Raw genomic sequence first — 12159 nt, 5'->3', positions numbered from 1 at the left:
TGAAGGAAAGGGAAAAAATTCAAGGGACAGGAAGATTTCTTTTCTTTCTCTTTCCATCCAAGAATCAAACATAGCATAAAGGAACATGGAAAGTGCATGCCTCATCTGCATGAAGCTGGCTAAGGTAAGGGTGATTGCATATATTACGTAGCTCCATAACAGAGTTGTGCACCGACCGAGCCTGATGAGATAGTGAGGTTATGGTTAGAGCACATGAAGGTAAATTTTGCAGATTATAAACACACTCATCAAATATTAATTCAAGACAGTTCTTCCATTGAAATCCAAATGATAAACTGAGAATGAATGCACAAGGAAACCTTTGTACTTCCAATTGAGCCCAGGTTTTCTTCTACCCTCTTCATCAAAAGCTTCTGATATGCAGAAGCTTCGCACCTTACAAGTCTTTCAATCTTTTCAGGTAATTCATTTTCAACCTACAAAAAACAGTAATTACAAAAGCAAAAATATCAATATAAAACAACTCACAAAATTTTATTTATCACATAAAACATGGAATAAAAAATCATGTAAAGCCATCAGTATGTGATAAATATTATGTGGCCTCATGCAGTGGATAAGGGATAAAAAAATTCACATAGTCCACCTCCATTGGATTTGGTTGAGTTAAACTTCGATGGGAGTGCTCTAGGTAACACTCGCCAGCTGGGAATTGGAGATGTGATTAGGAATCACATGGTGCAATATTGAAAGCCTTCTCTAAAATCGGCTACAGAGAGTTCAGTTTAAGGCAGAGATCTTAGCTCTTTTGGAGGGCTTATTCCAAGCCAAGGCTTTGGATCTTTCCAGTTTTTTGGTGGAAGGAGATTCTGTTGTAGTGATCTAATGGGTGTCTAAGTTGGGCAGAAGTCCTTGGAAGTACAACATATGGCATCCTTCAAATCCTAGATCAAGCTAGCAACTTGGATTGTTCCTTCTCTTGGTCCCCTCGTTCAGCCAACAAGATTGTCGATCATATAGGTAAATGTGGAGCAAGTAAATGGCTTCATTTGTGGGGGGGTTTTTTTACCCTCTTGAGTTGTACATTATTGCAGATTTTGCAGATGTTCTTGTTTCATACTTGTTTAGTATAGCTATTTGGCTGCTCTTGTTAGGTTTTTCCTTCTTTTTTTTCCTAGTTATTCTTTGTATTTTGGGAGGACTTTTCATCATTCGCTTCTACTTAAAATTCATATCAATGAATCATTTTTTAAAGATTAAAAGAAAAAGGGAAAATGAATGCAATACATATCAGAAGCTCAGTCCCATCCAAAAAGATAACTCTAGAGACCAATTTAAATCAACTAAGATACCGACCTTACACAACATTCTTTTTTTGGCAAAAATTATAAATTCACATAATCAAAATTCCAACTTCTCATAAATGTAACAAGGATAAAGAAAAAACGATAATAAAAAAGCTTTCAGAATTTCACTGGGCTCTCTCGGAACAAAAATGAACTGAAAAAAAATTTCCCAAGAGTGGTTGAAGCGCACAATTTTGGTATCCAGAAAAGTAGGTAAAGAACAAAACAACACCAAAAAGCCCCAACCCAAATTCCTTGGGATTAACTGTAAAAGATTGACCATCAATCACCAATCTAACCATCTGCTTATGTATTAAAGGTGTTCACAATGAGATTACACAACTATCAGAAAGGCAAACAGTTCAGACAGAATAAATCATAATAATTCAGATCCACTCTCCCCCGATCCCCTCAAATGAGACCAGCTTAACAAATAAGTCGGCATTTTTTTTTAATGGGAATTTTATTAATCAAATATGCAATTATAAAATATAGAATTCTAAAATGAGCATGCAAAACCAGAAATAGAGCAACAGCATCAATTCCATTGTGAAGATTCTATGATATGATCCAGCAATTGGGAATTTATGCCAGAAGTTTAACTATCTAGTTAAAAACCAAACATATTTACCGATCAACATTCAGTAAATTCCTGAATTTAAATTATGCCCAATTTTTTTTATAAGTAATATTTTTTTTTTATGGATGAATTAAAACCTGAGACCTCATGTCTATCCCTGAACCTTCCACCTGAGCCAGGCCCCAGGGACAAACATTAATCAAACTAGAAAAAATGTTTACCAATCAATTTTTGCAGTAAATCTTTCAAGAATAACAGTTACAAGAGATGGGAAACAAGATTATTATGCAGTATCAATATATACCGAATATGTTAATGGAGTCTGTAAATACTTGTAAAAAGAAACATTTCTGTAATATGCTTGAACTATCATGTTAATGACCTTGTGTTTCAGCCTCCGAAGTACAAATGGTCGAAGAACTTGGTGAAGGCGGTTGATGATCAAAAGATTCTCCTCCTCGGACAGCAAGGCCTGCTCATGACAAGCAGAACCAATAATGTGAAAGTTTCATAATCTGATATGATTCAAATAAGAAAAAGGGGTGAAAATATTAATATCTAAAAAGCTCAACAATTTCAAGGCTTACTTCATCAGGTGAATTGTCACCATTACTTTCAAACGGTTTGTTGAACCATTGAGAAAAATCCTCTGATGAGTTAAAGATATTTGGCAACAAGAAGTTAAGCAGTGCCCACAGTTCCTCAAGATTGTTCTAGACAAAAGAGAATAACAGAATTGAGTCAGTGAATCACATCAAAATCAAGAAGCAAAAAGGAAGGCAGTAAACAAGCAGGAAGGTACAACCCCACATAAGGAGCAAGAAAGTTGATATCTAATAGATTGATAGAAAAAAAAAAAAATTGATAAACCAAAGGAATCACGCATGCCTTTGTGCACCCTTTCATTAGCCACTGTTAATATATTTGATCTTTACCTATTAAAAAAAATCGATAACTAAAGGAATGAGAAAAGGAAAATCAACAACCTGAAGTGGTGTTCCAGTTAACAACAATCTATGAGAGCTCTGATAATGCTTCAAATCAGCATTCAACTTGCAAGAAGCATTCTTTATCCGATGTCCTTCATCAATTACAATATAATGCCAATGTATTTTGCTTAATTTTGGCCTATCATGCTTGTTCATCAAATACTCATATGTGGTCAGGAGGACATTAAATTTTTGATGAACAATTCTTTCCCTGCCATGACAAAAGAACAAGTACAGTTATGCATCCCATGACAAGGAAATATAATAAAGATAAATTTACATTCAAATGCCATTACTTGAACAGCTTGCGTCGCTCCTCCGGAGGCCCAGAATAGACAATTTTGTTTACACTAGGGGCCCAAAAGTTGATTTCTGACTCCCATCCAGATAGAACTGAAGATGGTACCACCACCAGAAAAGGTCCTCTGTCATTTTTCGTTTCCATTAGGTAACAAATTAGCGCAATAACCTACACAAGCACATGTTATCAGGTTTTCACAAATTCATATTCCAACCTTTGCAACAACAAAATTAGAAGTTTCCATCATGAAGAGTAGTATAGCATACTCAAACCAAAAAAAATACCTGAACAGTTTTACCAAGGCCCATTTCATCAGCAAGAATCCCATTCAGATGATTATTGTATAGCGAAACCAACCACCGTAGGCCATTCATTTGATACCTGAATATCAATAAAGTTGATTACAAACAAACTCAAACCAACCCCTGACAGCTAAAGGCTTTCTTATTAATACACCTCACAAGATTTAAAGGAATATTATCAATAAACAAATTAAAAAGGCAAATATCAATCAATTCTTAAAAAATAATAATAACACCATCACTAAGAACAGAAAATACATGAACAAAGCATTAATTCCAACTGCTTAGAGAATGCTTAAAAAGGATCATGAGAAATCTGCAGGAAAGGAATCCATAAATTGTTAGGAAAATGCACATCCCACTTACTCCCTTAATTTTCCACCCTGAAGGCAGGTTGGCTGCTCAGCAATGCTCTCCTTTATACTGCAGAAAACAAAATTGTGTAAATATCATTTGGATATAGATCTTAAAAATATTAAGAAAAGGGGGGGTGTTAGTTTTTTGGGATACTAGAGTTCTAGAGCTATTGGAAATGGAAATTGGCAATTTTTCGGTTTCTTGCCGATTTAAAAATGTGGAGGATGGTTTCTATTGGGTCTTTACAGGGGTGTATGGCCCTGCTATTGGGAGGTTGAGGGAGGATTTCTGGGAGGAATTGGGGACAATCAGGGGATTGTGGCAGGACCCGTGGTGTTTAGGGGGTGATTTTAATGTTATTAGATTTTTGGGAGAAAGGAACAGGATCTCAAGACTGTCGTCAGCAATGAGAAGATTTTTGGAGATCATTGACGACTTGGAATTAAGGGATTTCCCTTTGCAAGGGGGGTCTTTCACGTGGAGGGGTGGGTTGAACAATCAGTCTCAGTCAAGGCTGGACAGATTTATAGTTTCAGAGGATTGGGAATGTTATTTCAGTGGGGCAATTCAAAGTCTTTTACCTAGAATTGTTTCTGACCACTGCCCAATTCTGCTGGACTGTGGAGGAACGAGGAAGGGGTCTTCCCCTTTTAGGTTTGAGAATATGTGGCTGAAGGAAGAAGGTTTTAAGGATTTACTTAGGAATTGGTGGGTGGGATTCAAATTCAGAGGTTCCTTTAGTTTCACGCTGTCTGAAAAGCTGAAAGCGCTTAAGGCCTGCTTGAAGGTGTGGAATAGAGAAGTGTTTGGGAACGTGAATGCCAGAAAAGAATCAGCTTTGAAGCAGATGATGTTTTAGGATTCAATAGAAGGAGATAGGGTGTTGAATACTGAAGAGCAAAATTCCAGAAAGCAGGCTTTGGAGGAGTATGAGAAGTGGGTGTTAATGGAAGAGACAGCTTAGAGGCAAAAGTCGAGAGAGTTATGGCTGAGGGAGGGAGACAAAAACACTGGATACTTTCATAAAATGGCCAATGCTCACAAGAGGGTCAATTCCATGGTGAAGATCAAGATAAATGGGATGTGGGTTTCTGAAGAGAATGACATCAAGGAGGGTGTGGTTCAGGCTTTCCACTCTCTATTGTCAGAAACAGTTGAGTGGAGGCCTAGGTGCAATGGGCTGCAGGTTGGGGTCTTGGAAGGGGAAACTGCAACTATGTTAGAAGCTCCTTTTTCTGAGGAAGAGGTTTTTGGTGCTCTATCGGATCTCAATGGGGATAAAGCTCCTGGTCCTGATGGTTTCACAATGGCGTTTTGGCAATTTAGTTGGAGCTTTTTGAAGGAGAAAGTGATGGGGTTTTTCAAGGACTTTCATGATCAGGGCAAGTTCATCAAGAGCATAAATGCATCTTTTCTGGTTTTAATTCCTAAGAAAGGAGGAGCCGAAGACCTCAAGGACTTTAGACCTATAAGCTTGGTGGGAAGTCTTTATAAGTTGTTAGCAAAGGTGTTAGCTAATAGGCTTAAAAAGGTGATGGGTAAGTTAGTGTCCAAGTCCTAAAATGCTTTTGTGGAGGGAAGGCATATCTTGGATGCCTCGTTGATTGCGAATGAGGCGATTCATTCAATGCAGAAAAGTGGGGGAGGGGGCATCCTTTGCAAGCTAGATATTGAAAAAGCATACGACCATGTGAATTGGAGTTTTCTCTTTTGGTTGATGGAAATGATGGGCTTTGGAGCTAAGTGGATCAGCTGGATTCAGTGGTGTATTGGGACTGTCAGTTTCTCTGTCCTGATTAATGGAACTTCCTCAGGTTTTTTCAAAAGTTCTAGGGGTTTGAGACAGGGGGATCCCCTTTCCCCCTACTTGTTCATGATTGTCATGGAGGCTTTTAGTTGCTTGTTGAAGAGAGCAAAGGAGGAGGGGGGTTTTGTCGGGGTGGCAACTTAGTGGTGGAGGAGGGGGGGAGTGGAGATCACTCACTTGTTGTTTGCGGATGACACCTTAGTTTTTTGTGAGCCTTTCACTAATCAGGTGTCCTATTTGAGTTGGCGACTTATGTGGTTTGAAGCAATGTCAGGGTTGAAGGTGAATTTAGACAAAAGTGAGATCATCGCGGTGGGAAGAGTGGAGAATGTAGAGGAGGTGGCCCTTGAGTTTGGATGCAAGGTCAGCAAGCTTCCTTCTACTTATTTGGGTCTTCCTTTGGGGGCTCGCTTCAAGGAGGTGGCTACTTGGGACGGAGTTGAGGAAAGGTTGAGGAAGAGGCTTTCTATTTGGAAAAGGCAATATATCTCCAAGGGGGGCAGAATGACCTTGATCAGGAGCACTCTGTCCAGCATGCCTATCTATTGTATGTCCTTGTTTCAGATGCCAAGAAGCGTGAGTTTGAGATTGGAGCGAATCCAAAGGGATTTTCTTTGGGGTGGTGGGGCATTGGAAAGGAAGCCTCATTTAGTGGAATGGTCTATTATTTGCTCAGATAAACGAAAGGGCGGTTTGGGTGTGAGGAGCTTGGCGTTGCTAAATAAGGCTCTCCTATGTAAGTGGAGTTGGCGTTTTGCGGTGGAAAGGGAAGCTTTATGGAGGCAAGTCATAAGTGCAAAGTACGGGGAAGAAGAGGGTGGTTGGAGGTCTTGTGTTGTGAGAGAAAGTTATGGGGTTGGGTTGTGGAAAGCGATTAGGAGAGGGTGGGAAGCGGTAGGTAACAATCTGGTTTATTCTGCGGGAAATGGTAGAAGGATTAGATTCTGGTAGGAAAAGTGGTGTGGAGATGATAAGTTGTGTTCTCTTTTTCCTTCTCTATATGCTATATCCTTGGATAAGGAGGCTTGGGTAGCGGATGTATGGAGTCATTCTGGAGGGGGAGTGTGGGCTCCTAGGTTCTCTAGGAGAATTAATGATTGGGAGGTGATCGAGGTGAAACGCCTTCTCTTGAGGTTGCAAGGGAGGAGGGTTTACAGTGATGTGGAAGATGAAGTAATTTGGACTAAGGCAAAGGACGGAAGATTCTCAGTTAAGTCTCTTTACAAGGATTTGGATCCGGAAAGACGTGAAGAATTTCCTGCAAACATCATTTGGAATTCTTTGGTGCCTCCGAGGGTAAGTTTTTTTGCTTGGGAGGCCACATGGAAAAAGTCTGTAACATTGGATCGTATTCAGAAAAAAGGGTTCTCCTTGGCTAATAGATGCTATTTGTGTTTGGTAGAGGAAGAATCTATTGATCACATCCTCTTGCATTGTGGGTTGGCCAGAAGTTTATGGAGCTTACTTTTCTCTCTCTTTGGAGTTTCGTGGGTGCTCCCCTCTTCAACAAGAGAGGCGTTATTGGGGTGGTTAGGGCCTTGTGTGGGAAAGGAAAGGAGGAAAGTGTGACGTTCAGCACCCTTGTGCCTTTTTTGAATTGTTTGGAAGGAAAGAAACAGTAGGGCTTTTGAAAATGTAGAGCATTCGATTCAGGGGTGTAAATCGGTTTTACTTTGTAATTTGTGGGCGTGGTCCAGGGGTTTTTTTGTTTCTGGTCCCACTTCCGTTGTAGATTTTGTTGATTGGTTAGGCCATGGGTAAAGGTTTTTTCTTTGTATACCTCCTGTATACGTTGGGGTGCTTCCTTGAAGTGCCTCTTTTTATTAATATATTGTCTCTTTATTCATCAAAAAAAAAAAAAAAAAATGAAAACTGAGGAGGAGAAAGAAGGCTAACTTCAGCTAACACTAAAAAATAATCACAAAACTACCCAATCTTGAGCTACAAACAATATGACACAAAACTAAAGAAAACATAAAAGTGAAGAAATACCTATGAGCCATTAGATAGTACTTTTCATTGCTTTCCAGATAATGCTGCAAGCAGATTCACAATAGAAAATGAGAAATGAATATAAAAATGAACCCAAAGTGACAAAGAAAATTGAAACAAACTATGGCACAAAGGGCAAACTCACCTTTGCCTGATCACTTTCATCTTCATTGTCAACAGCAGTTTCATTCTTCTCAACAACATTTGCAGTTCGGTTCTCATCCATATCAACCTCAAAGTGTCTTGTCATAGACTTGGCCTCCTGTAGTTTGGATCCAAGCTTTTGAAGATATTTTTCAGTCTCTTTGAGCAGTTGCTTGACGCGATCAGATTTTGCATCCTACTCGATCATAAAAACTGTTACTGAAAGGAAAAAACAAAAAAAAAAGTACAAGATCTTGAAATCAATAAAATCTACAAAAACAGACCATACCTGAACCATTCGCAGATAGCCCTCCACATCATTGATCTTCAATAGATTAATCTTCTCACGCTGGATTCTATCTATCTTCTCACGATGTATCCTCTCCTTTCTTTTGTGAAATTCCTTTACATATTTACTGAAACTCTTCCACCTTTCTCTCTTAAATTTAAACACATCGTCCAGTCTTTCCCTAAAGTTACAGCAATCAAGCAAGTCAGAAAACAAAACCAATAAATAAATCTCGAAAGCAAACCCATAGAAAAATATAATGGAGATCTACTAAAATGAAGATGAAATGTTAAATGTAATGATATGAATTGAACAAAGAAAGCACTACATACTTATGAACTTCTATTTCGCTGAAGAACTCCTTCTGTCTCTCCCGAATTCTCTTTTGTCGCTCTTCCTTCATTTTCTGCTCAAACTTTTCAAGTTGTTTTATCCTTCTACCATGTCTATGTTTCTTAAAAGATTTCAAGCGATCCAATTCAATTGCTATTGGTTTGAAAAAATCATTCAGAAAATCACTGCCCAAAGAAGGTGAACAGTGTCAGAAGTTAAGAATAAAATAGTAATAATAACAACAACTAAAGCAAAGTAACATAAAAGACTAGGTCCAACAAGTCATGAAATCAAAGGCTAATATTTATCTGATAATTCTAAGAACAAAACTTGGAAGCTCCCATCTGAAGAAAAACCAGGGAGTCGAATTACCGCCTGAGACGACGCTGAAGTGCTAACAGTTGAAGCTTTTTCAATTCAATAACACTTTTGGTTTTTGCAGAAATATCTTCAGATGAACTGACAGTACCCTGCATACCATGAGGCAAAAACAATGCACATGTAACACGATATATGGAAAATACCACCCCCAAAACCATGCATCCTTTTCAATAGTAGAAATAATTTAGGACATAAAAGAGGGCAAGAAACCTGTAAGATCTGGGAATGGCAAACTATTAGTGTAAGTCATAAAGCATGTAATTAAAATTATGTGAAAAAGTAAATGCCAAAGGATCAGGCATATTAATCTGGCCAGCCAAAGGGTCAAACATATAAATGAGGTCAACCCATTTCTGCCTCTACCTTCAAATTTAAGCACTGAGCACACAATTCATTTTTTTTCCTACTAAAAAACAAGAGAAGTATTATATAAAATTATAAATAAAGAAAAAGAATAAACTAGGGAGGATGAGAAAGCCTTCCAACGGAAGATATACAAAATAAAACCATATATGGCTAAAAAATGAATCTTCATTCCATTGATAGGACACAGACGAAACTCCAAGTGACACGCATTAAGAGAATTGTGAGGTGATACAAAGTCCCCCAAGCGTCTTTCAGTGATGTCATCTTGTCCTCAAATACTATGGCATTCCTCTTAAGACATACCTCTTAAGACATAATTCACAAGAATAGCCGGTCCCCACAGAGAAAACTCCCTTCTCCTCCCTAACCCTAGGAAATAGATAACCAACATATATGGATGTCTCTTAGAGCAATCCATGCAATTCCTGCCCATGAGAACAACCTCCACTGTAACTACAGTGCAAAGCCGTGATGAAGAGAGGAATGGTAGGCAGTTAGGAGTTAGGACCAATGGCTTTATGGAGCTTCCAACTAAAATCAAAGGACTTCCAGGGGAATTGACTTCCACATATTTGTTAACACACACCCTAGCCCAATTCACAAAAAGACAAACAGAATAAATATATTAAAGGCACTTGTTGAAGGTGAACCAAAGTACACAACCAATAACAAACACCCCATCAAGACAAACCTAACCAGTCTATAAAATTACCATGATTATGAAGCCTCTATTAGCACACACCCTCACCCATAACAAAAGATTACAAACAAAGGAGAAAACAAATCAATAAACAGACATTTCTTTGCTCTCTCAAGATCTTCAATTCCTCTCCTTTCATAAAGTCTAAAAAATACACAACGGGATAACCCTTAAAGCCTTCTTCCTTTTTTTACCCACAAAAAAACCATGCCACCCTAACAAAGTCTATTTTACCGACCAAGGCATCACTCACTCTACCCCAAACAAAGAGAATACCAAACTCCATAAGTCTCGAGCTCGGGCACAATGAAGGAGAATGTGGTTTAATTGTTTCTTCCTCCTCCATACAAAGAAACAGTGGCTCACCAAGTGCCATCCTCTTCTCTACAATTGATCCGACATCAAAACCTATCAAAAAACCATGGTAACCCATTTGTACCCAGGTGTCATTCCCATCTAGATTATATAAGAGTATTAATAACTCCTCTTCACTGAAAAAGCCCTCTAACACCACCATATATGCCACATCAAAATGTCTAAACCTCATCCTTTATATGTTAGGACACCTAATACCAAGATTCAAGTATACACATGAAAAAAAAGGCAAGGATCCCTCCATTCATTTTAGATGTACAGAAAAGCCAAATTTGTCCACCCTTAAGCCACTAGTGAATTTTGCCTAAAGCCTCCTTTAGTGCCTACAATTAACTACCTAAAATATAACCTAGGAGGTCCTCCAACCCCATAGCCATTCCATTAACTCAAGATCAAGTCTCCAAATCTCTCTTCCCTTCACCATATATTATCTTATAACTAGAATATGCACTTTCCACTCCTCAAACCACCACTATTGAGTAGACTTGAGGAGAATCAATCAATAACCTCAGGAAAATGTTAAATTCATTAGAAAAGTACTCTTCCCAATCCACCAAATCAGAACAAGATTTGGTCCTAAACTAATAACCCTGGCACCCAATCGAAGGAATATCCACAAGATTGGCTCATCAATAAACTCACCAACCTCCATTAGTCCATCTCTCATGAGGAAAATGGACCGCATTAAAACCCCTTCTCCTGCACCAAAGATCCTCTCACAACCCGTTAATGACACCCCAACTCCTCCCAAAAAGCTCTTCTTCCATAACTCAAAATTAAGTCACTCTTATAATTACTAAAACAGAAAGAAAGAAAAAAGCCACCCACCTTATCTCCAATAACTCCAGCATTCAATCCTAAAATATCATGAATCCACCAATAGGCCAACTAGCATTAGTAGCACCTCATTCCAAGAACTGAGACACACCTAAGCTTTTAATTCAAAGATCACAAACTTGGTGTAGAGGGATAAGGTAGGAACAAACAACAAGAAGAGCACTAAAATCACTTTACCAAAAAAAACCATGAAGGGAAATTTCCACAAGTTAGAAAAAAACCTAGCTGCATATTCTTGTGACTTTCCCCTTTTTTTTTTTATCAAAACCCAAAAAGATCTTTTCCATTAATTGAAAGGGTCAAGAAGAACGAGACACAATGTACAACTTAGAACAAGACAAGGAAATGAACTCCCTAACAAGGAACCATATAGAAAAATAACCAAGAGAAGTTACAACAATTGAAGCACTGCTTGAACAACCATTGAGTAGTTTCAAGGAGGCACGTAATCTCCAACAAAAGAGACCCACCGCTTTGCTCCTCTTTTAGCTAGCTTATCTGCCACCTAATTGGCTAAGCGAGGAACGCAACAAATAAAGCATCCCAAACTCTATAAACATATTGAATATTTAGCACAATCACCTATCAAATCGCCATGAACCTCTTTCCTTTTTAGTCACCCAATAACGTTCCATTTTATCTTGGAATGTTGAGGATTGCATGACCCAGATAAAAGATGGTCATTTAGTCAACGATGAGAAAACATAAGCCAAATTTGGTGTGTTTTCAGGAGACAAAAATAAAAGAGATCTCCGATAGGTTTGTTAGAAGCTTGGGGGTTGGTAGGAACTTGGGAGGATCTTGTTTCAGGGGCAAAGCAAATTCTTTTGCCAAGACCAGTTTCTGATCACTGCCCCATTTTGTTAGATTGTGGAGGGGTGAGATAAGGTAAAAGCTCTTTTACGTTTGAAAACATGTGGCTAAGAGTGAAAGGTTTCACGGATAAAATTAAAAAGTGGTGGCAAGACTTACAATTTTAAGGGAAAACCGAGCTTTGTGCTAGTTAAGAAGTTACAGGCTTTGAAATGCAACTTGAAGAAATGGAACAAAGAGGTCCTTGCTAATGTGTCACCTAGGAAGGATGTTGCCTTGGAGCAGT

The 12159-nt window shown here is 38.5% G+C and overlaps 1 protein-coding gene across 3 annotated transcripts in view; it reads right to left on the bottom strand.

The window, feature by feature from the left end:
* LOC100254600 (chromatin structure-remodeling complex protein SYD) overlaps positions 1-12159 on the bottom strand; it is a 33877-nt gene that overhangs the window by 11681 nt on the left and 10037 nt on the right. For all 3 annotated transcript variants that reach the window (XM_010651494.3, XM_010651495.3, XM_010651496.3), the window contains exons 11-23: positions 8774-8871; positions 8401-8586; positions 8069-8249; positions 7781-7975; positions 7636-7679; positions 3846-3902; positions 3462-3558; positions 3173-3345; positions 2874-3087; positions 2475-2600; positions 2270-2359; positions 321-437; positions 101-181 (exon numbers count right to left, since the gene is read on the bottom strand). In XM_010651494.3, the coding sequence (XP_010649796.1) occupies positions 101-181; positions 321-437; positions 2270-2359; positions 2475-2600; positions 2874-3087; positions 3173-3345; positions 3462-3558; positions 3846-3902; positions 7636-7679; positions 7781-7975; positions 8069-8249; positions 8401-8586; positions 8774-8871 (1659 nt within the window). The remainder of the gene's footprint in view (positions 1-100; positions 182-320; positions 438-2269; positions 2360-2474; positions 2601-2873; positions 3088-3172; positions 3346-3461; positions 3559-3845; positions 3903-7635; positions 7680-7780; positions 7976-8068; positions 8250-8400; positions 8587-8773; positions 8872-12159) is intronic.

The sequence above is a fragment of the Vitis vinifera genome, chromosome 5, assembly GCF_030704535.1.
Source record: "Vitis vinifera cultivar Pinot Noir 40024 chromosome 5, ASM3070453v1".
In the NCBI taxonomy this organism is placed as follows: domain Eukaryota; kingdom Viridiplantae; phylum Streptophyta; class Magnoliopsida; order Vitales; family Vitaceae; genus Vitis; species Vitis vinifera.
This window is presented reverse-complemented; position numbering and strand designations above follow the sequence as displayed.